The sequence below is a fragment of the Homarus americanus genome, unplaced genomic scaffold (assembly GCF_018991925.1).
Source record: "Homarus americanus isolate GMGI-L3 unplaced genomic scaffold, GMGI_Hamer_2.0 scaffold46583, whole genome shotgun sequence".
NCBI lineage: Eukaryota > Metazoa > Arthropoda > Malacostraca > Decapoda > Nephropidae > Homarus > Homarus americanus.
This window is the reverse complement of record NW_024731675.1, coordinates 2,079,466-2,103,773: the sequence shown is the minus strand read 5'-3', so window position 1 is coordinate 2,103,773 and position 24,308 is coordinate 2,079,466. Positions and strand designations below refer to the sequence as shown.

The following is a 24,308-nucleotide window of genomic DNA, read 5'->3' as shown; positions in this document are numbered from 1 at the left end:
GGAGGAAGAGGAGGTAGCAGTGACCGAGGAAGAGGAGGTAGCGGTGACCGAGGAAGAGGGGAAGGGGAAGGGGGTAGCAGAGGCCGAGGAAGAGGAAGAGGAGGAAGGAAGGAGGGGAGTATACTACAGAGAATGAGTAATACAAATGAGTGTGTTGTGTGGACCAGACCTCCTCATGTTATGGAGAAGAAAGGTGAGTCTCTCTCTCTAATTCTCTCTTTTTCTCTCTGTATTTCTCTCTATCTGTCTCTTTTTCTCTCTCTATTTATCTCTATCTCTCTCTAATTGTTTCTATATATATATATCTATCCATTCAAAGACTTATACACCCTACTTCCCTCCTCCCCTCCCCTACTAACCTCCCCATCCACCTATCTACGCCTCTCTCTCGCCCTCCTTCCTACCTAACTAACCCTCCTCCCCCCCCCCCTCTCATTCACAGGTAAAACGGGCCAACCCATAATCCTACGAGCTAATTATTACGAGATCAAGTCGACGCCGGACTGGGCCTTGTGTATGTATCACGTTACCTTCACCCCAGACGAGGACAGGACCCACATGAAGAAGTTGCTCCTCCGCCAGCACGTCAGCACCCTCGGGAATTACATCTTCGACGGTAATCAACTCTACGTGGCTCATAAGCTCTCCCATGATGTGAGTTCTGTGGGTTTGGGTGGTGATGGGGGGTTTTGGTGGGGGTTTGGGGGTGGTGAAGGAGGGTTTGGGGGTTGAGAGTTTGGTACTATTGTTGTTTTGGTGATGTAAGTATGTGGTCATCTGAGACACACTAACTCAGTCATCCATCACACTAGTACACCATTTCTCTCTCACTCTCTTTAACCCATAGCCGCTGGAGTTGGCCTCAAAACGCCCAGATGACCAGACTCCCTACACTGTCAAGATCCGGTTCATCAAGGAAGTCCCTCCTTCAGACACACAGTTCCTTCAGGTAGGTGTTTGATACATCCTAGAGGTGTATCCTTCTGTGGGTCTTGGGAGTCCTTTTTTGTGGGAGGGAGGGATGGGTGGGTTTGAGTCCTATAGATTTGGGAAGTCCTTTGATGAGAGGAATTTAAGTTCTTGTATAGGTTAGGTTAGAATAGGCTAGATTACCTTAAATTTGGTTAGATTAGATTAAGTTACATTAAATTACTAACACACATATATATAACACCTGCCTCCCTTGTTACAGATCTTCTCCATATTGTTACGAAGATGTTATGAGCACCTGGGACTAACACAGGTGGGCCGTCATTACTACAACAGCAAGGAAGAGGTGCAGAACCACAAGTACAGGTGTGTGTGGGGTGATGGTCCTCTCGTGGTTAATGTGTGGTTCTTTTGGTTAGGTTAGGTTTTAAGGTCTTTCCTCTATAGTCTTTCTTTATCTTTTCCTCTTTCCCTTTTTCCCCCTTCCTTTCCTGTCTCTCTTTATTCCTCTTTCCATCTCCTTCTCTCTCCCATCTCTTCCTTTCTACCTCATTTTTTCCCTCCCTCCCTTCCACCCTCTCACCCTCTTTATAAAACCCACCCACCCACCTATCAATCAATCATTCGTTCCAGGGTTGCTATCTGGCCTGGTCACGTGTCCAGCATCAGACAACACGAGCACAGTATTCTGATGGTGACGGATGCAATACACAAGTTCTTACGACTGGACACTGTTTATGAAATCTTGCGAGGCATCCGGAACACCAAGCCGGATAGCTTTGTGAGTAGGAGAGAGAGAGAGGGGGGGATAGTTACCCTTAAATCCATTCTCTGTAAACTGTATCATAGAAAACGGGAATTATTTACAGCCAGTTGTGTTTATATTTAAGAATTATTCAAAACCTGTATGTATAGACTTATTAAAAACAGTTACCCCCTAAAAAAAATCAGTTTTCTATGATATGATTTAGAGAGAAAACGGATTTATGGGTAACTCATGTAAACAAGATTTCTTATGGATAATGGTGCAATATGTATGTGTGTGGGTGTTGAACTGTGAATAGATTATAGGTGCAATTGTGACCATGAGAGAGAGAGAGAGATAGATATGCCTCCCTCCACTAACAGTAACACCTCTCTCTCAACACCTGCAGAAGTATCTGGCGGGAAAACAGCTGCTGGGGATGATCATCATGACTCGGTACAACCAGAGGACTTACAGGATTGACGATATAGCTTGGAACTTAACAGCTGTGAGCAAGTTCTCCTGTCAGGGTCAAGATATAACTTACATGGATTATTACCAAAGAGTGAGTCTCCTCTATGGTCATCTGTACATACAAAACCCCAAATCAACTAAGTCTCCCCTCAAAACCTCAGAACTACTCCAAAACCCCCAGAAATATCCCTAAAAACATCAAATATACCCCAAAACCCCTAGAAATATCCCTAAAAACCCCAGAAATATCCATAAAACATCAAATATACCCCCTAAAAAACAGAAATAAGCCCCCAAACACCCAAAAACTAACCCCAATCAACCTTTATCCACCCCCCATAGACGTACCAAGTGGCTATCAAAGACCCACACCAACCACTCCTCATGTCCAAGCCGAAGAAACGTGACCTAAGGCGTGGTCAGGGTAACATATACCTCATCCCAGAGCTGTGTGTGGCTACTGGACTATCTGACGAGATGCGCACCGACTACAACCTCATGCGTGATTTTGCCGCTTGGACTCGCATGGCCCCAGATAAGAGAGTGACGACACTGAGCAAATTTAACACCAGGTTGTTTGAGAATGCGCAGGTGAGTGAGTGTGTGTGTGTGTACAGGTGTGTGAGAATGTACAGGTGTGTAGGAATGTAAATGCAAGTTGTTTCAGAATGCTTGTGGACAGTTAAAAAGCTGAATAATAACAATAATAATAATAACAGCCACAATTTCCCACTCCATCTCAGGTCAAGGCCGAGCTACAACAGTGGGGGCTAGAGTTCTCCCAAACACTGTGTCAAGTACGAGGTCGAGTCTTACCCAGTGAAGTTGTTACTCAGGGTTCCCACACTTTCACCTACAAGAATTCTGACGCTGACTGGGCAAGAGAGATCAAGGGTGAGTTGATTAAAGTAGAGGTTTAACAAGTTTTTATTCATTTTAACATATTCTAACACCTTTTAACACATTCTAACACCTTTTAACACTCCCTAACACCATTTCTACACCTCACAGCCCATTCTAACACCACCTAACACCTGCATATCATGGGTTGTTCCAGATGTGCCCATGAACGTTGGACTGACTCTTACTAACTGGCTGCTCGTGTTCCCGGCTCGACTGAAGCAGGAAGCCGATGATTTTCTGAGTGGGGTTCGTCGTGTGAGTCGATCCTTAGGCATGGTGGTGGTCCAGCCTAAGATGTGAGTGTTGTGTGTGTGAGAGAGAGAGAGAGAGAGAGAGAATACTTATCCAAATCACCTTTCTAAATTACTCTAAAATCCCCCTTTAAATAACCCCAAAATCCCCCCCCCCCCTGCAAATTAACTAAAAATCCCCATAATCATCCTAAAATCACCTTTCTAAATCACCCCTATAGAGAATGCCTCCCTCACGACTCGGCCCAAGACTACGTGAGGACTGTGGCCAGGTATGGGGGCGTTCAGATCATTGTATGTATCTTACCTAACAATAGACTGGACAGGTACGCCGCTATCAAGAAACACGCCTCTGTTGTCATGGCCATACCCACACAGGTAAGGGGTATAATTTGGTTATGTTTCTTGGGTATAATTTAAGGAGAGTATATTTCATTTTGTGGTATAACTTAGTATATTTATTTATGGTTTCTATAATTTTTATCTCGGTATAATTTAGTAGTTTAATTGGATATACCTTGGTAGTATAATACAGTATACTCTCAACATATCCTCCGGTTACAGATGGTGTTGGCTAGGTCACTACAGAACAAGCCAAGGTTGATGAGCATTATAGCCAAGATAGCCATTCAGATGAACTGTAAACTGGGAGGGGAGGTGTGGAACGTCCAGATTCCTTTCCAGGTATTGGTACTGTGTGTGTTGGCTGGTGGTAAATGGTGTCTAGGGGGTTTTCAGGGGTTAAAGGGGGGATTTCAGGGGTTCAGGGAGGGTTTTAAGGGGTTAAACAGGGTTCAGGGATGGTTTTCATGGGTTCAGGGAGGATTTCTTGGGTTCAGGGAGGGTTTTCAGGGGTTAATTAATGTTTACATCATTCAGGGAAGTTTCTAAGGTGTTTCTCGGGGGAAATTCAAACCTTAAATCCTATAGATGCCTAAAATATCCCTTAATCCCACAAATAACCCCCAAACCCTTAAATAATCCCTAAAAATACCCCCAAACCCTTAAATAATCCCTAAATAACTCCTTAACCCTTAAACAAACCCAAAAAATAAGCCATAAATCCTTAAAATAACCCCAAATCCTTCACATAACCCTTAAATCCCCACGACAGAACACGATGGTGGTGGGTTACGACGCCTATCACGACAGCGGGAGGCGTGGGGCGTCGTGGGGGGCGGTGGTCGCTTCCTTCAACAAGAACCTGACTCGGTATTACGGCCAGGTGTCACGTCACTCCAACCAGGAGGAACTTACGGCCAACTTCTGTGCTTCTATACAGAGTAAGTGTGTGAGTGAGAGAGAGAGAGAGAGATAAACAGATAGACAGAAAGAGAGAGATAGACAGATAACTTAACTCCCATTCTTCACACCCCTAGATGCCCTCTGTCACTATGCTGAAGTAAATGGACGATTGCCAGAACGAGTGTTGGTTTATCGGGATGGCGTAGGTGAGGGCCAACTGCAGTATGTGAAGGATATTGAAATAGCTGCCATTAAGGTGAGTCCTGTACCTGTGTCTGTACTTGTACCTGTGCTGGATGATGTATGGGTCTACAGCATACACACACACACCCCAATAACCAAGTGTTGTGGATGTTACAGGCGTGTTTTGAAGCCAACAACTACTCGCCCAGGTTCAGCTTCTTGGTCGTGAGTAAGAGAATCAACACACGTCTCTTTGCTCAGGGCGTTAACACAGGCACCCCCATCAACCCCCCTCCTGGTACTGTCTGCGATGACGTCATTACCCTACCAGAAAGGTAAACAAACTTTCTTCTCTACGGTAAACACTTTGGTAGTCTTAGGGTAATGTGTATGTAAGTAAACACAATTATTAACTATTTCTTATCCAACTAACCCACCCTCTAATTAACCCACCCACCCTCTAATTAACCCACCCACCCACTAACTAAGTAACACCTTCAACTCACAAATTAATTACCACACACACACAGGTACGACTTCTACCTAGTGAGTCAGAGGGTAATACAAGGGACAGTGACTCCCACCTCATACAATATCATAGAAGATCTCAATTCTAATCTTGATGCTGACAGACACCAACGCCTGGCCTACAAGTTGACTTATTTATACTACAACTGGATGGTAAGGGGGATAATAATACTGTTTTGTGATGGGGTTAGGTTAGCGTAGGGTAGGTGAGGTTAGGTTAGTGTGAGCATTACGTTAGGGTAAAATAAACTGAGGGAGCTAATCTTCATGTGAAATAAATTGAGTAGATGACATTTATACCACACTGTACCACATCCTACCACACTGTGCCACATCCTACCACACTGTGCCACATCCTACCACACTGTGCCACATCCTACCACACTGTGCCACATCCTACCACACTGTACCACATCCTACCACATTTTACCACAGTTCCTCTCCTCTACCACCACCAGGGACCTGTGAGGGTACCAGCCCCTTGCCTGTACGCCCACAAGCTGGCCTACATCACCGGGCAGGCCATCCACGACGTTCCTCACCGGAATCTCAGTGATAAGCTGTGGTACTTGTGAGAACTGACCACCAGAACTGTCCCAGAGCCTGTTGGAGCCTTATATATGTGACAACTGACCACCAGAACTGTCCCAGAGCCTGTTGGAGCCTTATATATGTGACAACTGACCACCACAACTGTCCCAGAGCCTGTTGGAGCCTGTGTGGAGCCTTATATATGTGACAACTGACCACCACAACTGTCCCAGAGCCTGTTGGAGCCTTATATATGTGACAACTGACCACCACAACTGTCCCAGAGCCTGTTGAAGCCTTATATATGTGACAACTGACCACCACAACTGTCCCAGAGCCTGTTGAAGCCTTATATATGTGACAACTGACCACCACAACTGTCCCAGAGCCTGTTGAAGCCTTATATATATGACAACTGACCACCACAACTGTCCCAGAGTCTGTTGGAGCCTTATATATGTGACAACTGACCACCACAACTGTCCCAGAGCCTGTTGGAGCCTTATATATGTGACAACTGACCACCAGAACTGTCCCAGAGCCTGTTGGAGCCTTATATATGTGACAACTGACCACCACAACTGTCCCAGAGCCTGTTGAAGCCTTATATACGTGACAACTGACCACCACAACTGTCCCAGCACTTCTTAGACTAACATTTTTTTGTAGAAACTCTTGAGATAATTTTCTTTAACGTGTGAAAATCAGACTCACTATATTGTGTATGATAGCTTAAGGAACTCTTGTAAATAAATGTGGTTAAGTAATACCTATTGTGTCTTTTTCGAGGGAGGATCCAGGGGGGGGTGGTGGGGATCTGGACACCCAACTTTTATCATAAATTTCCTATAACTTTTTCTTTAATGCAGTATTGGATTCAGGTGTTTTTGTATAGTAAAAAATAATTACTATTGACCTCAGAATGTCATATCAATTGCACATGACTTCAATATGGTCGTCATGTTCCCCCCTACCCAAAACTTCTTGGCTCCCCCTTCTAATATTCCTGGATCCGCCCCTGTTTGTCCTGTGTGATAAGAGTGAAGATAGATAGTCAGTATAAGACAGATAGATTAATAAATACAAATAGACAGAAACGTAGATAAAAACATAGATACCAACTGATAAATAGATTAGACATTAAAGGAAAAAAAATTACTTAAGATATGAACTAGATTACGGTCATTTAAACACCTACTATAGCTCCCTCTGGTAAATATAATTATAACAAGATTTAAGTTCAGTAATTAGATCTTAATATATGAGGTAAATTAAGTGGAATTAGATTTAATACCTGAATAAAATAAGTATTCCTCCAGGTAGTTTGTTCTCACGCCTTAATTACCTGAGTTTGTATTATATTTTTTTTATTGTTTTAAAGTTATATAATTTTTCGTTGTTAGTTAAGTAATTATAAGTTTATATATAGTTATGATATATTGTATAGTAATTGGTGTTTTTTATTGGTTTATGGTTGTGATATATGATAAAAAATTATGTTTATGTGAACTGGAATTAATAGTGGATGAAATTGTAGTGTTACCAAGTGTATGTGAGATGCTATTTCCTATTAAAATGTTGTATATTTATTTTGTAGTAATCCATAAGGCAATTTTGATCTTTGATAATTCTATATTGATATTTAATAACTTAATATTACAATAATTTTCATCTAAATATATTTAAATATTTCCAATTATATAAAATTCCAGAATTCCAACATTTTTTTATATAATTTTAATCTCCAAATAATTTATCATTAAGATGAATTATAATATATACACACTATTTGATATAGATGTATTATATATCAAAAGCAAAAATATTAAGAAAAATTATAAAAACTCGTTAAAATAGGAAAAGTAATGAAGGTCACGGGGTCAGGGGGATGTGGCAACACTGACCAACACCTGAACGTCAAAAGTCGAGACAAATTTCAGTTTTATTAAGGAGTTGTGATCACCTTTACCTGTGTCTGGCCTCAGGTATGTTGCCTCTACCTCACCTGGCTCAAGATACATGGTAAAGAGTGTTGTTATTCTGTTGGATATATATAAAGGTAAATAAAGACAGTTGAGGGTGACTATACCAAGTTACTTTAGTCATGAATTATTTTATGTTTTCTCTTAATATATTTCTATGTTATTTTATTTTTTAGGTTAATGTGTAGATAAATGTTGCCGAGAACACACTACTTCACCAATAAAAGCAGAAAAAAAACATTAATTTGATGTTTTTTCCTATAATAAACGGAAAAAATTCATGCAGGAATTTTTTGTATTCCTGGTTAAGTTACTCATGGCTCTTAAGTAAACGTTTACCTTCTTTCTAAATGAATTAAATACAGCAGCCATAACACCAGCTAGCCTTAATTAACCTGACCATCACCTGGGCGCTGTTATTGTATACCTGTGTTTGACGAGCCATTGTGACGACTTTATTGATGAAATATTTACCCACATGTTTATATATCTATCTATCCTCCTATCTATCTACCTATCTATCTACCTACCTATCTATCTACCTACCTATCTATCTACCTACCTATCTATCTACCTATCTATCTACCCACCTACCTATCTATCTATACTTGTTTATCTATCTCCAGGATATCTATCAACCTTATCTGTGTTTAAGATGGAGGTAATTTTTTTCACTTGTTTTACTTGTCATTAATTATAAATTTATCACCACAATTGACTCAGAACAACAGGTAAGGTTAATGAACTGTGGTAAAGGTAATTAAACCCTACATAATTGACTCAGAACAACAGGTAAGGTTAATGAACTGTGGTAAAGGTAATTAAACCCTACATAATTGACTCAGAACAACAGGTAAGGTTAATGAGCTGTGGTAAAGGCAGTTAAACCCTAATTACTGTGTGATTGTCTGTTTCACGTGGTCACTGTTACAGAGAGTGTCGCCGGGGCTGGCACGTGCATGATGCCGTCGTCACAAGTGTTCGCCGTCAACAACAGGGGCCGGGTGTTCAGCCTCTCGACGGATCAGTCCCACTGGAAGGAACTTGTGTACCTCGGTGTGGAGTTCAAGAGAGTGTCGGCGCACGAGACGGTGTTGTGGGCGCTCGGAGGGGACCACCAGGTGTATGTTTACGTTTACGGGTCGTCCGTGCCCATACGAGTCTGTGAGGAGTCTTATGAGAATCAGGTGAGTCTCTTACAGGTTATAAAGGGATTAACCTAACCTAACAAAACCTAATCTAAGGATTTGTTTTGTACTGCTGCTTATTAAAGTAATTATTTTCTTTCACCTCAAAGTTGGTAAAAAAAATTAGGGCCGCTGCTCTGTTATTGTGTGTTGTATAAGGATGGTGGATAGATGGACACAGCTGGATAGATGAGATAGAGATAGATTAAATAGATAAATAGTTATACAGGTGAATAGATGAAATATATAGATTGAATAGAATCACGTCTATCCATCTATTTAATCTATATATTTCATCTATTCACCTGTATAGCTATTTATCTATTTAATCTATCTCTATCTCATCTATCCACCTGTGTATCCATCTATCCATCTATAGCTGAATAATTGAAATATAAAAAGTGTGCCTAAAGAACTTATGTCTGTGTGTGTACAGCGCTGGAACCCAATAGAAGGCTTTACTGGGGTGCTGCTGCCATCAGACCGAGCGACCTACTCCAGTGGCGACGGCCTCACCGACCGCCGACTGGCCGGCATCACCCTCCCGACCCTGGCCTGGTCATGGGAGTCATCTTGGCATCTGCACCACACCCACAACGGACAGGCTCTAGATAAGGAGGTGTGGGGGGAAGCCAACGAAGGCGCTTTTGTTTTGTATGAAAGGAAAACCTGATAGTATTGTCGCTCTGTGTTATGAAGGTGATAATTAATATATATTTGATTTTAATATAGTGAAACCTCTATATAATTGACTATATGGATAGGTAAGTCCTTTATATCAAGGGTCTGTTAGATAAACCTCCAGCTAATGAAGTATGAGATGTATGGTCACTGCATTAAACCCGTGTCTTGTAAGATGACATTAACTCACTGCTAACTTTAGGACGATGTAATAAAATAAATGCATAATATTATGGTGAATTTTTACAAGGCATAAGGAAACTAAACCAGGTGTGTGTGTGTGTGTGTATGTGTGTCATTTTCAGGGCTGGACTTACGCGATAGATTTCCCGAGGACGTACACAGCAGAGAAGAGGTGGAACTCCTGTGTACGGCGTCGCAAGTGGGTGCGTTACCGGCGTTATGTGGCGCTGGACACGTGGTCTGCTGTGCCTCCCATACACCATGACCCAACTGAGGTACTGTGCTCTACTGTTTTGTGTCTGGCAATAACCTAACCTAACCTCACCTCACCTCACCTCAGATAGTAACAGTCAACTTATTTATTTATTGGTATATTTATGTTTATTTATTTATGTATTTGTTTGTTTTTGTTTTGTCTCGCAGGAACCGTTTATCGACATCACTGTGGGAGGCGGTGAAGTGCCTGGTGACGACCCAGACAGACTCATGGTGTGGGGAGTGACAGCCCTGGGACGTGTAAGTGTGGGTGTGTTGTGGGTGTGTTTTAATGCCAGTGTTCCATATATATATAAAAAGTTTAATTCCTCATTGAATAATTTTCCCAAGATGTCTTACAATATATTCATTAACATTGTAAACTTTATCATTCAGGTGATGGTGCGTGAGGGGGTCGACGGCACGTGTCCTGAGGGCTGTGGGTGGATGCACATACAGACGCCACCAGACCACGATGTGACCTCAGTGTGGGTGGGGCGTTCTGGTCGGGTGTGGGCGGTGACGTGGGACGGTACGCCCATCGTGAGGACCGGAGTAACTCGTGACTGTCCCACAGGTGATGAGTGACGGGCGTAGAGGCGGTAACTCTTATATGGGTGGTGTAGGGGAGGGGTTACGTGCCTATTGGTGGTCTGGTGTTTATCTGCTGAGTTTAACCCATAGATGATGATGGTTTATGATGCCATCTTAGTTAGTTAAACGTTTATTCTTAAGGGGTTAAACCATCATCGACAAGGGGTTAAACCATCATCGTCAAGGGGTTAAACCATCATCGTCAAGGGGTTAAACCATCATCGTCAAGGGGTTAAACCATCATCGTCAAGGGGTTAAACTATCTTCCTCAAAGTCTATAATAATAAAGGTCAATGGGTGAAGTTAGTGTGTTGATCATAAGTGCAGGTTGGCGAGATAACAACACCACCATCCTTGCTGTTTGTCTTGGTGGATCAGCGGCCATAATTGATCCTCCAACTGTGGCCGTACTTGTCATCCTCACCAACCATCACAAGTCAGTTAATTGCTGGCAGTTATGTGTGTGTGTGTGTGTGTGATGGTGAAGTAAGTCATTTAACACCGATAAGTGCCCATAGTTTAGTCCATAGGTTAATTAAGTATTTTTTTTTTTGTATCATTGTTCTGTAGTGAACTTAATTGATAGATTTAAGTATCATTATTTTTATAAGTGGTTCAGGATCTATAGTTTGGTAGTAAAGGAAACCCCAGTGTATGAAGACTGTGTTTGAGGAGGTGTTGTTAGTTGATACGCACACACACACACACACACACACACACACACAACACACACACACACACACACACAACACACACACACACACACACACAGATAAATATAATAAACTCATCTTTGTTATGGTTGTGTTACCCTCAGGCACTGACTGGGTGGTCGTGGAGCCACCCAAGGGAAGCCGACTCCAGCAGGTGGCCGTGGGAGTCAACTCAGTGTGGGCCGTCACCAGGGATCACCGGGTGTGGTTCAGGAGAGGTCTTCAGGTGGCGCCAGACTCATCATCTGACAACGGGAAGCTCGGCAATGGAGCGGCACAGCGGAGCACCGAGACCGGCACTACCTGGCTCCTGATGGTCGGGTTTCTGAACATGGTCGCTATCGGCCCCAATGACCAGGTCAGTGCCGCCACACGCCTCTTAACGACTCATTAACCGAACCTGCTGTAGTACCTCTGTTAATAAGGTAGAAATATAGCCGGGTGTATTGCTAGTGACAACACCTGTACGAAACTAATTACGCATGACAGTGTTGACAGTACTTGATCGCTCACTAGTCATGTGGGCCCCAGTCTTAACAGGCCCCAACCCTAAGATTGGGGCGTGATTCTTTTGACCCTAATTCTGATGCTGTACCCAGTTGGTGTGCATTATACCCCATTAATCTCTTAGTATTAGTTTGGAGTAAATTGTTAAATTATAAAGAAGTTTCCTCATAAAACAGGTGTTGGGTATAATGTGTTGTAACGTATGTGTCCTGCAGGTATGGGAAGTACAGTATTTGTGTTCTCGTCCTGCAGGTGTGGGGTATTGGTAACGAGGACCACACTGCTCTCCTGCGGACGGGCATCACGGAGACCGAGCTCACCGGACGTACGTGGCGGCCCATCTGCCTCCCGATTGGTCCACTCGAGACTCCGGAGGCCAGCGTTAACCCCAGTCCTATTGCGAGTCCTCTGCCTTTTCCCAGTCCAAAGCTGTCGGTGAGCGTCGACAGCAAAGACCCGAGTACCAGTGTCCAGCAAGACAGTCTCACTTCAAGCTTAGATCAAAGCTTAAGAGCCTCAGATGAAATTGACTTCATAAGCATGGAGACAGCGCTAATGAGAATAAAACACCAAGAAAATGGCAAAAGGGCGAAAGACAAGAATGAGGAATCGGCCAAAGAAGAGGATAAAGGAGAATGTGGTAAGGGAGGCAGCGGTGGGGACCAAGATACCAGAACACAGTCAGAGAGTAATGAAGTGTTGCCTTCAGATGACAGTCTAGAGTCTAACATTAAGATCAGGTACCCAGAGGACTATCCCAGTTCCCTTAGCTCATCCGTTGTGTCCGACCCCAGTGGAGACTTCCTCACCAGCCTACAGGTCGGTGACGGTTCTGTGGTGCTGCCCGGCGACACTCCGGCCGAGAGCCCCGACACCGAACCCGGGCGGAAGAACCAAGTGACGGGCGACGTAAACAGCCAGAGCAGCGACGACCGGGAGAAGACGGAGACCGACGACCTACGGGAGAAGACGGAGACCGACGACGAACGGGAGAAGACGGAGACCAATGACAACGCGTCCCCCTTGGTGCAGCAGCAAGCGTCCGCCGTCCCCAGCGGAGACTGGTGCGAGTCTCGTCTGCGTCACACCAGCAGCAGCAGCGGCGGGAGCGAGGCGGGACCTGGCCGGGGGTCCCTCGTGATCCCCAGAGAGGAGGGACCCAGCTACAAAGTGGTCCCTCTGGAGGCTGAGCACCTGTGGTTGTGGGTCACCGGGGGAGGCTGTTGGATACGTGCCAACAACATGCCCAAGTGGTGAGTCCCTCCTACCTATAGTTAATGACACTACAGTCGGCCCTTAACACACGCTGGTTTAACTTACACGGATTTGCAAATTCGCGGATTGCCGCTGGAGGAATATACTTTCAAAGGAATATACATTATTCAAATCGCGCGCGACACCACACACTGCACACCACACACACATCGCCCGCGCCACCCAGCATTCACGTGCTCCCTCACTCGGTCAGTCTCGCTGTAACCACGCTTGTGTTGACATTAGCATTGTAGTTGGAAAAATATTACATTTCTGTGAATGTATTATATCAAGCACAGTATGAATAGAATATCACTAATATAACAGTATTTTAACCGAAAACTGTTAAAAAAACGAGTAACATATCTTGAACATCGGAAGGTTAGGTAAAGTCTTTTGTTTTCGTCATGTATTTTATCCTATTTTACATTGAAATACATCACGTTTCAGCAAAACTACTATTTATTTCTGAGAATATATTCATTCAGGCGCAGTTTAGGTAAAATATACATGTGATGTAACAGTTTTTAACTGAAAACGATTCGAAAAACAGGTACCCTCTAGCCCTGTTCAAGGAGAGGACTGGGAGGAGCTGTTTGGTGCTGAAGACGATGACAAGGAAAATGATTTTGATGGATTTTAATGAAAATATTCAGAAATATGGTATCGTAGTATTTATTCAAGTGAATTAGGATAGAATATTATTGTAATACAACAGTTTTTTAACTGAAAACCATTCAAAAAGCGATTACGGTAACATCTTATGAACAACGAAAGAAAGCGAAAGTCATTGTTTTCGTCATGATTTTATCCCACTTTCCACTGTAATATTTACGTCATTTCAGCAAAAATATTACATTTCCATATTTATTTCTGAGAATATATTCATTCAGTCACAGTTAAGGTAAAATATACTTGTGATGTAATATTTAAATGAAAATACCCGGTATATTAAAATACGGTATCGTAGTTTTCTTTTGTTTCAAATTTAATTAACAAAGATTGATTTTTCAAATGTAATGAACAAAAATTTATGTATCAATAAATAAACTTTAAAAATTGAATACTTTATTTTCTACATCGTCCTGTGCTACCATACCATGCATTTGGCTACTTTGGGCTTGCTATGATGACGCAAGAGATCTGCCCTGGCAACTGTACCGAAACTCACAGCTGGTGGTGCGTTGGTGAGTCGTTTCCATTGTTTACTGGTAGTTACTGGTAAATATTTTTCAACCTAACGTAACTATTACCCGTTTAGAGGTCGACCCCCAATTTTTTGCCAAAAAATTTTGTCTTAAAAACTCGAACTACACACAGGTATATACGGTAAATAAGGACATGGGGGGCTAGGGTGTTTTGGGGGTGGGGGGGCAGCAAAAATACGTGGATTCTTAACATTCACGGGTATCTCTGTTACCTAACCCCCGCCTATGTTAAGGGCCGACTGTACACTACACTACACAACACTATATTTAATGGGACCAAAGAAATTTTAAACTTTCCCTTTAAACTTTAACTTTATTATTATTTAACATATGTTGTTTATCTCTTTATCATCCAGACCTTCTCTTATTGATTCACTTGTTTATACAGGACCTGGCGACTGTCTTGGCCAGTCTTGGTACACTGACCCTATATGAATTCTTATTATTATTATTATTACAGTGTTGTTATTATGACAGTGTTATTATTATTATTTAAAGGTTCGTAACTGAAGGCTCCCCCGTGCTGTGTACTGAGCCGTGGAGAGTGAGCATACTGGAGAGGCTGCGTCAACGATACAACCAGGAGATCAAACCTTATATAGGGTGTGTGTGTGTGTGTGTGTCAACATTTATCTCATCCCAGTGATATTTCTCCTTTCTCTTAACACAATAACAGTACCTCAGTCTTCACACTGTACTCTTAACTGACTGAGCGATTGATAGTTATTCAGTAAAATCAAATTACAAGTTTACAGTTGGTTTGACATGTATATAGACAATGCATGTATACAGTTGACCATAATGCTGGGGACATGTGTACTGTATAGTTAAGCATGTATGCCAAGTATGAATTAACGTTAGATCTGGGTTATGTTAAGGTGTTGAGTATTTATGTACTGATTTGATGGTCGCTATGTGTTGGTGTTGTTGACAGTTACGAAGAAGCCGTGGAAGGTTCCTCGTGGGTGATAGCCGGGCAGTGTCGGTGGTGGGTGGCAGGCCAGTGGGTGCCAGCGTCTATAGAGCTCGTTATGGTAGGCTCTCGAAGGTCACAGGTACAGGACGCCACTTTCATCGTTAGGTACTCCCTCGGCTCTCAGCGTGTGGTGAGTGTTGACAGACAGACAGAGACAGATACACTACCCAGTATGTTGACAGATATTTTGACAGATAAAACAGACAGACAGACAGATACAAAGCATGATAATGGACTCGGAGTTTGTTGTCGTACACTACAGGAGGAAACATCGTGCAGCGTTATCCTCATGAGTGTCATGTGTGTGGAGCCACTGGCCAGTCGCTCCCTGGTGGCTCTTTACCAACCTAATCAGCCCCTGCAGCCCAAGACGCTCTCCTTCTCTGCTGAGACCGACGCTGAAGACTGGCTTAACCATCTGTCAACTGGTGAGGTTAGGTTAGGTCAGGTCAGGTCAGGGGATATACAGTGACCAATTACAGTGCATAGACAGCTTGCTTCCCATAATAATAATACTGTAATAATAATAATAATAGTAATAATAATAAAAATAATAATAATAATAATAATAATAATAATAAAATAATAATAATAATAATAATAATAGGTGTTGTTTGTCTGTTAAGAGGGCCAGTTCTACTAAAGACTTCACGTGTGGTATAGTTAGCTAAGAGGGGTGTCACCACATTAATATATCTACCCTAATTGTTGCTTTTAATTGTTCTCAGCTTGTAATCAGTTCCGTGGTATGACCGAGCGTCCGTCGTCTTATACAGTGTGGGCCGTGACCACTCAGGGAGATGTCTTCCTCCACGACTGTTCAGTTACAGAGAACGAAGTGAGTCGTCTCGTCTAATGTTGTATTCCGTGATGTAGGTTCTGTACAGTTGACGTATTTGTACCAGTATGTAGTCGAGATTATGAACGACACACCCGACCTCATAGTTGGGCATTTGAATAAGACTGTCTACCTCGAGCCCCATGTAGTCCGATTTAGAGAGGCTATTTGTATTTAAAATCGTCAGTTAGTCGGTCTTTCCTAACAGTCTAACCAGAAACATTAACCCATCTTATGTTGTCAGCTGAGGGCAGAGTCGGTGGCAGGACACAAGCAGCTAGACGTGGGGACGGGAGCCACTCCACTAACTCTTCTCCTTGACCGAGGTTTTCGTCCCGGCCACTACCTGTCTGTCTCGGGCAAGATTTACAACAGCGCCGACCAGTAAGACTATCTGTGTTGTTGTGTAATGAGGCCGTGTGTTGTCTTGTGGGGGTTGGTATGTGTGTGTGGGTGTGTGTGTGTGTCAGTGTGTGTGTGTCTGTGTGTGTCTGTGTGTGTGTGTGTGTGTGTAGAAATAAATCTCTAAATACATAATAAGCCGGGTGTTTTGAGTACGACACTTCAACGGCCAATACAACTGAGGAACACTTCATTTGTTGTTATATCATGTTAGTCTTGTTGCAGCCCCTCCTAACATGATGGTTGGTAGGTGAAATGTTATAGGGTAATTCTCATGTGTTTTTATAAAGTAATGATACTGTCTTATTTATAATCTTCATCAAGCTGTTATTTCTTCCATTCTTGTGTTGAGGGAATCTGAAGCAAAAGAAACGTGCCACTTATTAACCCTTAGCTCGTGCCTACCACCCCCCCCTCCACCCCCCGACAATAATTAAACCTATCATGAAACGTCCACTGATGATGTCTGCCGTCCCAACGCACTACTGTTTAATTGTTAATATTTGTTATCGTGAGTCAGTTTTAACACTTAACGCCAATTCTGTTGTACGTTCTTATAATGTTTATTGAATTAAACCGACCGGTACAGTATGTTCTGTTAACACACACACACACACACACACACACACACACACACACCATATTCGTCACCAAAACCCAAACACATTCTAACCTAACCTAACCTAACCTAACCTAATCTAACCTAACCAAATCCAATTAAACGACTCATAATTGTGTAGTAATAAAGTTAATCTGTTCCTCCTTCAGGTTCCACATTAACCTACAAACCTCAAGAGGAACTGACACCAGCATCGCCCTCCACATCAACCCGAGGTTTTTCCAGAAGGTGAGAGTCGAGTCTGTAGTGACGTTACCTCCTCTATACTTGATGTTTCTCTCTGGTTATTTGGGTCAGGTGATAAAGTAGCTCCTCTGGTGACTGTGTGAATGTTTGTACTACATCAGCAACATTCTCCTTACATGTTGCAGATCTCACACATACAATGAGGACAATGTTGAATGCTGATAATTATACAAACATTAACGCGATCGCTATAAAAATAGATAAGACGGTGCGGTGTTTATAAACTTTTTGAGACACCTTGTATATTTTATCTGTTAGTTCAATGTTTCTTTTCTTTTTTTCCCCACATAAAGGAGAGGAGATGGTCATTAAGTGATTTGTGTGGGAAAATGTCAAGATGTAGCAGGTATAGAGAGCCCAGGAGTTGTCAGGTACCATGATACATTGACGGGATCACCTCAAGATTAACCCCCCATCACTAGTTTATTTCACCCCATGATTAAACACCCTAATGTAACTTAAGGTAACATAATTAATCCTAACCTCACACAACATAGCTTAAAAACACATAACCTAACATAACAAAGTAGGATAACAATACTTAACCCAACCTAGCTTAATCTCACATAATCTAACCCCCCCCCCCACTGGTAGAATTATGATGTTTAATCTTTAGGTGATTTAAACAAGGAGGTGTTAATCTTCAGCTCATTCCACTTACCTTTATCATATACAGTCATACACGTAGACCACAGCACAGTACAGTACAGCACACCTCAGTCGTATTTCACCACTCTGGAATGTGTCGTTGATGTGTTTCTCATGTCTTGAATGTATCTTGAGTGTGTCTTGAATGTTTTGTATGTATCTCTTAATGTGTCTTGGATGTATTGCTCTAGGGCCTCTCAGTGTGTGTGTGTGTGTGTGTAGTGTCATATCTGTAATGTCTTTTATTATACTTTAGTTCATGTCAGAGAAGAAATGACTCTGTAGTTTATACAGTATAGCATCACATAGCTTGACATCTCACACACTCATTCTCATCTCACTTGTGTGTCACTTTTAAACACCTCAGAGGAGACCCCATACACAAGGGGTTAATAGACTACCTCCATTAACCCTTCGCTATGGGGATGCCACGTTTAGTCACCATAGAGGGGGCCCCATACACAAGGGGTTAATAGACTACCTCCATTAACCATTCACAATAAATCCTCATACATTTTAATAAAGGTACATTGAAATACAGCATACAACACGCTACTGTATTTCAGAGTGTGGTGTTCAACAGTAAGAAGAAAGGTATCTGGGGCCACGAGGAACATTCAGACCTGGGGCCACTGTCACCCGGCTCTGAGTGTGAGATCTCCATACTGTGTTGCGACGACGACCTCAAGGTGAGCTGCTTAATGAGTCTTAACTACCTCAGGTCTGTGTTGTTATGGTGGGGTGTTTAACGAGTCTTAACTACCTCAGGTCTGTGTTGTTATGGTGGGGTGTTTAACGAGTCTTAACTACCTCAGGTCTGTGTTGTTATGGTGGGGTGTTAACGAGTCACCCAAAGATTAACTCCCATCACTGGTTTATTTCAACACCTTAAGATTAACCGCCCTGATGTTAACCTAACCTACAGTATTGTGTCACACCCTGTACACTACAATAACACACACACACACACACACACACACACACCCCTATCCAGTATTTTAGTTAACTCTTCCATTCCAGATCTCCCTCAATGACAAGTTCTGGCACAGTTTCAAGCACCGCATTCCCTTCGAGAGAGTGACCCACCTGACAGTGAGGGGAAGCATCGCCATCGACGCCGTCACGTACAACCACGGAGCTGTACGTACATGTTGATGATAACGTGTAGTGTTAGGCTATGGTGATAGATAGTTAGATAGATAGATAGATAGATAGAGGTATTTAGATATTTAATGAGTAAAATCATTTATCTAAACAATGCAAATTTACAGTTGAGAGAGTTTTGAAGAGAATGGACAGTTGTACAGTATACATATCTGTACACACACACACACACACACACACACACACACACACACACACACACACACACACACACACACACACACACACACACACACACACACACACACACACTGTTATCCATTCACAGGGGGAGCGTCAGTTAAATGAGTGGTACTGGCGTGGACTGGGCGGTCACCTCAAGCGTGTGGAGAGTGGTGCCAACAGCGTGACGTGGGGCATCTCTCTCGACTTCCACGTCTATATCTACACTGGGGCTACGGGAGGAGGTCTCTATAAAAGTACGTCGTTGTTTTATGAGTTTTTGTATGGGGTTAGGTTAGGTTAGGTTAGTCAATGTGTTGCCATTTTCAGTAATTTTATTTTGTATTTTTACTTTTATTTACGGTATATTTTCTTTTATGTTTTTAGTAAGAATTATGTGATGATAAACTACCCCAAATTATTTCGCCTGATGATTAAACACCCTAATGTTACCTGGGTGGGGGGGGGGGTAGGTTAGGTTAGTGTTAGTGTGTTTGGTCATCAGCTAACCATCATCACACATGGAGGCGGTGTAGGGAATCATTAGGTCAAGGGTTAAAGACGTCACATTAACACACGTACAGACGCCTGGATCACCGACTCCGAACCTTCGACATAACCCCACGACCCTTCCCACAGGCAGCAGCAACGACGCAGGAGTCCAGATAATGAGCGACGTCCGCCACGTGTACGTCTGGGAGAACCAACGCTGGAATCCCGTGACCGGCTTCACAAACCGAGGTCTCCCCACTGACCGCAACACCTGGAGCGATCAAACGGGTCGCATCCACCGCACGAGGGAGAACGCCAAGCTGCCGTCCCGTCATTGGTCGTGGGTGATTATCTATATGTGTATTGCCTTAGATGTATTAAGTAATGTGTTTAATGTACCTTTGAAATATGATTAAATATGAGAACGGTGTATGATTTTGTCGATGCATTGTTTTGGGTTTATTTACAGACGAGCGAGTGGTGCGTAGACTATCACACGCCAGGCGGAGTGGACAGGGAAGGGTGGCAGTACGCGACGGACTTCCCAATGTGTTACCACGCCCACCGCTACGTCACGGACCTGGTGCGTCGCCGGCGGTGGGTGAGGAAGTGTCGGATGTCAACGTCGGGGCCATGGCAGCAGATGGAGAAAGTGGCGCTGGTTCACGTTTCCATTTCCGTGAGTTTCTATGTCTTAACTTAACTTACTTCCACCTTCATCTTAACTGATCTAAGTCCTAAGTCTCTCTCTCTCTCTCTCATGGGATTATCAAGATATTATCCTGAACTCATTATCTAATCCTCTGACTTGTTTTGTAAATGCTCAGTTACTTCTATGGTGTGTGGTCGGCCTCTTGGTGATTGCCTCTCATTAGCCATCGTTCACTCATCCAGGTCTAGGTTGTATAAAAGAGAGATGGATAAAAGAGAGAGAGAGATGGATAAAAGAGAGAGAGAGATGGATAAAAGAGAGAGAGAGAGATGGATAAAAAGAGAGAAAGAGAATCAGGTAGACTATGAGGGTTGAAGCATCACACCGACAGATATAAATATTCCCAGATAACCGCACGTCATTTGTCCTCTTCCTTCCAGCCGGAGTGTGCGGACGACGGGTCGGTGCCAGTGTGGGGCGTGAGCGTGACGGGGGAGGTGGTGATCAGGCAGGGGGTGAGAGCGGCCAAGTACGAGGGGGAGAGGTGGAGTCTAGTCCCCGCCGAGTGCCCCATGTGTAGCGTGTGTGCCGGCGTGGAGAGCTGTGGGGTGTGGGCCGTCAGTAAAGATGGCCGTGCTCACCTGAGGCTAGGGGTCACCAAGAAGAACCCTCAGGTTGGTTACATTGGTGTAGTGTGGCGTGTAAGAGATTGTGTCAAGTTTCCTGTGTGTATTGAACTTTTGTAATTGGAACTTTATAATAGTCTTGTGTGGTTGTTTGAGGTACACAGGTGTTGGTGCAGGTGTTATGCCCTTGTTGGTTGTTATTATTGTTACCAGTTATAGTAGTAGTAGTAACAGTAATAGTTGTAGTAAATATGATCACTGTTAGGTCATACCCAGTCACTGATCACCTATGACATACCCTCTTTGTTTACACTCCCAGTTGAGGTCACATGTTTCATCTGAGCTTCACACATTACAGGGGACACAGTGGGTGAACGTCGACTCCCCGGGACAGCCGCTGGTGGAGGTCGGTGCTGGTGCTGGCAGGGTCTGGGGGCTAGACAGGGAAGGTTCTCTCTACCGCAGGACGGACGTGCTCCCGCTCTTCCCCGAAGGAACCAACTGGGAGCGGGTGTCCGGAAACGTGACGAGCTTCAGCGTGGGAGCCGACGGTTCCCTGTGGGCGGTGCTGGAGTCCTACGAGTGTGGGAAACTGACCGTACAGGGAGTCATCGCCCATAGAGTCGGGATAACCGAGTCTTGTCCTTCAGGCACCGGCTGGGAACACACAGTCGGTACCGGGTGGAGCGCCGTCTGTGCCCGGGTCCCTCTGCCGTTGTGACCAAAGAAGTAAACCTGTTCTATTATATAATACAGAACTGTATCTGAGACATTATTCCATTATAAAGAAACACTTAATACTTCTACTTGTTTCTCAGTTGATCGTTGTAAATAGTTTTTTTACCAAGATTTATTAGCTGTTATTTATATTTTATAAGAGAGAGATTGTAGTAGTGGAAGATATGTGTTGCTTCTGGGAACAAGCCTGAAGCTGTTTACCCGTCAGTAGAAGAAATAGTTGGCAGACGATCTTTAACTAGCGTCTCTATACGGTAGGTGTGTGTTTACGTTCGCCAAGATCTCCCGACAATACTGTGAAAAGATTTTGTATTTCCTTTAAAAAGAAACATTTGATTAGCATTAAGTAGTCTTGTTCCACTTGTGTCTTTGGTCATTTTTTCACACAGGGTCACAGTCCACCACAACGAATTAACGGTAAAATTGTGTATCTATTGGCTGGCTGCAGCTCTGGGGAGGGGGTGTAGAGGTCATTACTATGTATGTGGGATTTTATTGGGCATGTGGTGACCTGGAGGCTAGGTATGTGTGTGGACCTGGAGGCTGGGTGTGTGGTGACCTGGAGGCCGGGTATGTGTGGACCTGGAGGCTGGGTATGTGTGTAGACCTGGAGGCTGGGAGTGTGTGGACCTGGGGCTGGGTGTGTGGTGACCTGGAGGCCGGGTATGTGTGTGGACCTGGGGCGGGTATGTGGTGACATGGAAGGGGTATGGTGACCTGGAGGCCTGGTGACATGGAGGCCGGGTGTGTGGTGACCTGGAGGCTGGGTATGTGTGTGGACCTAGGTGTGTGGGACCTGGAGGCCCTGGAGGCCGGGTATGTGGTGACCTGGAAGCCGGGTGTGTGGTGACCTGGAGGCCGGGTATGTATAGCTGTCCTGTATTTCCTTTATTTTTACTTGTATTTTTTTTTTTTTTTTACAATATGTTTGGTAGCTACAAGAGTAACATTGGACTCACGAACAAATGAACTCAAGAACAAATGGACTCACGACCAAGCCACAGAAACATGACTCATTCGTAAGAGGAACACAAGTACCTCCCTTTCAACCCCCCGGCCACCACCCTCAGAGATGGAGTTTGTCACCGCAGACCTCAAAGAAATCCCCACAGTGTTGACGTTACCCGACTCTCACAAAGCTCGCAATCGTTATGAATATTCCGCTGCGACTTTGGTGGGTAGTTTGTCTTTGTTTATTTTTCTGGTTGATATGTCGTTCGAGATGTAGATGAGAGGAAGGCGGTCGGGGGGTGAGGTCGTGAGATGAGTGACAAAATGAAACGTGCGTATCTTGGTGGTATACGCAATTTGGGTCGGAAACGGCATAGAGGACGTTATTTCAGTATTATGACCCATGTTTGGTCTTGCTTCCAGCCCTCGTGTGTGGTGACATCATAGTAGGGATCTATTAGGTGTGAGGGGAAACTATAAACTGATTCTCTTATCTATATTTTAAGTTTTAATTGAGAAATAATATATAGATCTCTTCTATTTTATCATCATTAGTGTTATCGGTATATTTTCTTCATATCTGCTGACATTTTTTCTTATATGTAGAAGTATTGTTTATGTGCAGTGTGTTTTAATATAAGAGCCCAGAGTTCATTGGTTGACTGGACATAAGTGTAGATGAGAGCCCAGAGTTCATTGGTGGACTGGTCTTAAGTGTAGATGAGAGCTCAGAGTTCGTTGGTGGACTGGTCTTAAGTGTAGATGAGAGCTCAGAGTTCATTGGTTGACTGGACATAAGTGTAGATGAGAGCTCAGAGTTCATTGGTTGACTGGACATAAGTGTAGATGAGAGCTCAGAGTTCATTGGTGGACAGGACTTTAGCGTTTACCATACACTCGTCCAGGATACATACACTTGCCTATACAGTAGCACCATCCTTGAGATACCCCTTACTAGTCTTTTATACCACCAATGACAACATCGTAGTAGCACATAGAAACATCACCAACTATATTAAACGTCTCGTACGCTTAATAAAACTAAGAACACGTAATAATATACGATGACGACCAAGAATAAATTAATAATGAAAGAATTATTTTAACTTTTGTACACAACTCTTATCATCATAATCCTTGAACAACCCTGGATGATTGATTACATATATTCTGTTCTTTTTCATAATTGATGAGTTAGTGAGATGACTGACCTTGCTTAAAGACCATAGTTGTTGAAGCACATTGCAGTAATTCTAACATCAACGACTATATGCCTTAGACCTTGTCATATTGTTTATTACTATTTAACAAAACTTACTTGGCTATTTAATGTTTATAATTAAGTTCTATATTGTCTTACTTTTTTAATCTATATCGAATATTTTAGTGTTAATAGCTCTCTCTCTCTCTCTCTTGTCTGGGGTCTCCATAGTGAAAGAG

The 24,308-nt window shown here is 43.2% G+C and overlaps 2 protein-coding genes across 5 annotated transcripts; both read left to right on the top strand.

Moving 5' to 3' along the window:
- The first annotated feature begins 6 nt into the window (after window positions 1-6).
- Window positions 7-5,976, top strand: LOC121867760 (piwi-like protein Siwi). Of its 2 annotated transcripts, XM_042367837.1 has the most exons (18): window positions 7-37; window positions 104-193; window positions 443-654; window positions 848-949; window positions 1,193-1,296; window positions 1,564-1,711; window positions 2,085-2,240; window positions 2,492-2,740; window positions 2,893-3,043; window positions 3,207-3,348; window positions 3,525-3,681; window positions 3,868-3,987; window positions 4,418-4,586; window positions 4,683-4,804; window positions 4,909-5,066; window positions 5,262-5,412; window positions 5,718-5,877; window positions 5,929-5,976. In XM_042367837.1, the coding sequence occupies exons 2-17, from the start codon at window positions 133-135 to the stop codon at window positions 5,832-5,834; spliced, it is 2,319 nt and encodes a 772-aa protein (XP_042223771.1). In that variant the 5' UTR covers window positions 7-37; window positions 104-132; the 3' UTR covers window positions 5,835-5,877; window positions 5,929-5,976. The 2 variants fall into 2 exon arrangements, with proteins under 2 accessions (XP_042223771.1, XP_042223770.1); XM_042367836.1 differs by having other exon boundaries at window positions 5,718-5,972.
- Window positions 5,977-7,501: 1,525 nt separating this feature from the next.
- Window positions 7,502-22,373, top strand: LOC121867759 (tectonin beta-propeller repeat-containing protein 1-like). Of its 3 annotated transcripts, none has more exons than XM_042367833.1 (21): window positions 7,502-7,849; window positions 8,706-8,959; window positions 9,396-9,578; window positions 9,946-10,098; window positions 10,247-10,339; window positions 10,475-10,655; window positions 11,490-11,743; window positions 12,145-13,145; window positions 14,853-14,957; window positions 15,289-15,460; window positions 15,593-15,758; window positions 16,059-16,168; window positions 16,413-16,552; window positions 17,339-17,417; window positions 18,650-18,772; window positions 19,104-19,223; window positions 19,516-19,666; window positions 20,049-20,245; window positions 20,371-20,580; window positions 20,994-21,227; window positions 21,538-22,373. In XM_042367833.1, the coding sequence occupies exons 1-21, from the start codon at window positions 7,810-7,812 to the stop codon at window positions 21,898-21,900; spliced, it is 4,329 nt and encodes a 1,442-aa protein (XP_042223767.1). In that variant the 5' UTR covers window positions 7,502-7,809; the 3' UTR covers window positions 21,901-22,373. The 3 variants fall into 3 exon arrangements, with proteins under 3 accessions (XP_042223767.1, XP_042223769.1, XP_042223768.1); XM_042367835.1 differs by having other exon boundaries at window positions 7,503-7,775; XM_042367834.1 differs by having other exon boundaries at window positions 7,503-7,812.
- Window positions 22,374-24,308: the final 1,935 nt, after the last annotated feature.

Bases quoted from the DNA above. Each gene is read 5' to 3' on its own strand.
- LOC121867760 (XM_042367837.1), top strand. From the start codon at position 133: ATGAGTAATACAAATGAGTGTGTTGTGTGGACCAGACCTCCTCATGTT. The intron at 655-847 runs GTGAGTTCTGTG...TTTAACCCATAG, and splicing joins CTCATAAGCTCTCCCATGAT to CCGCTGGAGTTGGCCTCAAA. The intron at 3,044-3,206 runs GTGAGTTGATTA...GGGTTGTTCCAG, and splicing joins CTGGGCAAGAGAGATCAAGG to ATGTGCCCATGAACGTTGGA.
- LOC121867759 (XM_042367833.1), top strand. From the start codon at position 7,810: ATGGTAAAGAGTGTTGTTATTCTGTTGGATATATATAAAG. The intron at 16,553-17,338 runs GTAAGACTATCT...TTCCTCCTTCAG, and splicing joins ATTTACAACAGCGCCGACCA to GTTCCACATTAACCTACAAA. The intron at 21,228-21,537 runs GTTGGTTACATT...CACACATTACAG, and splicing joins TCACCAAGAAGAACCCTCAG to GGGACACAGTGGGTGAACGT.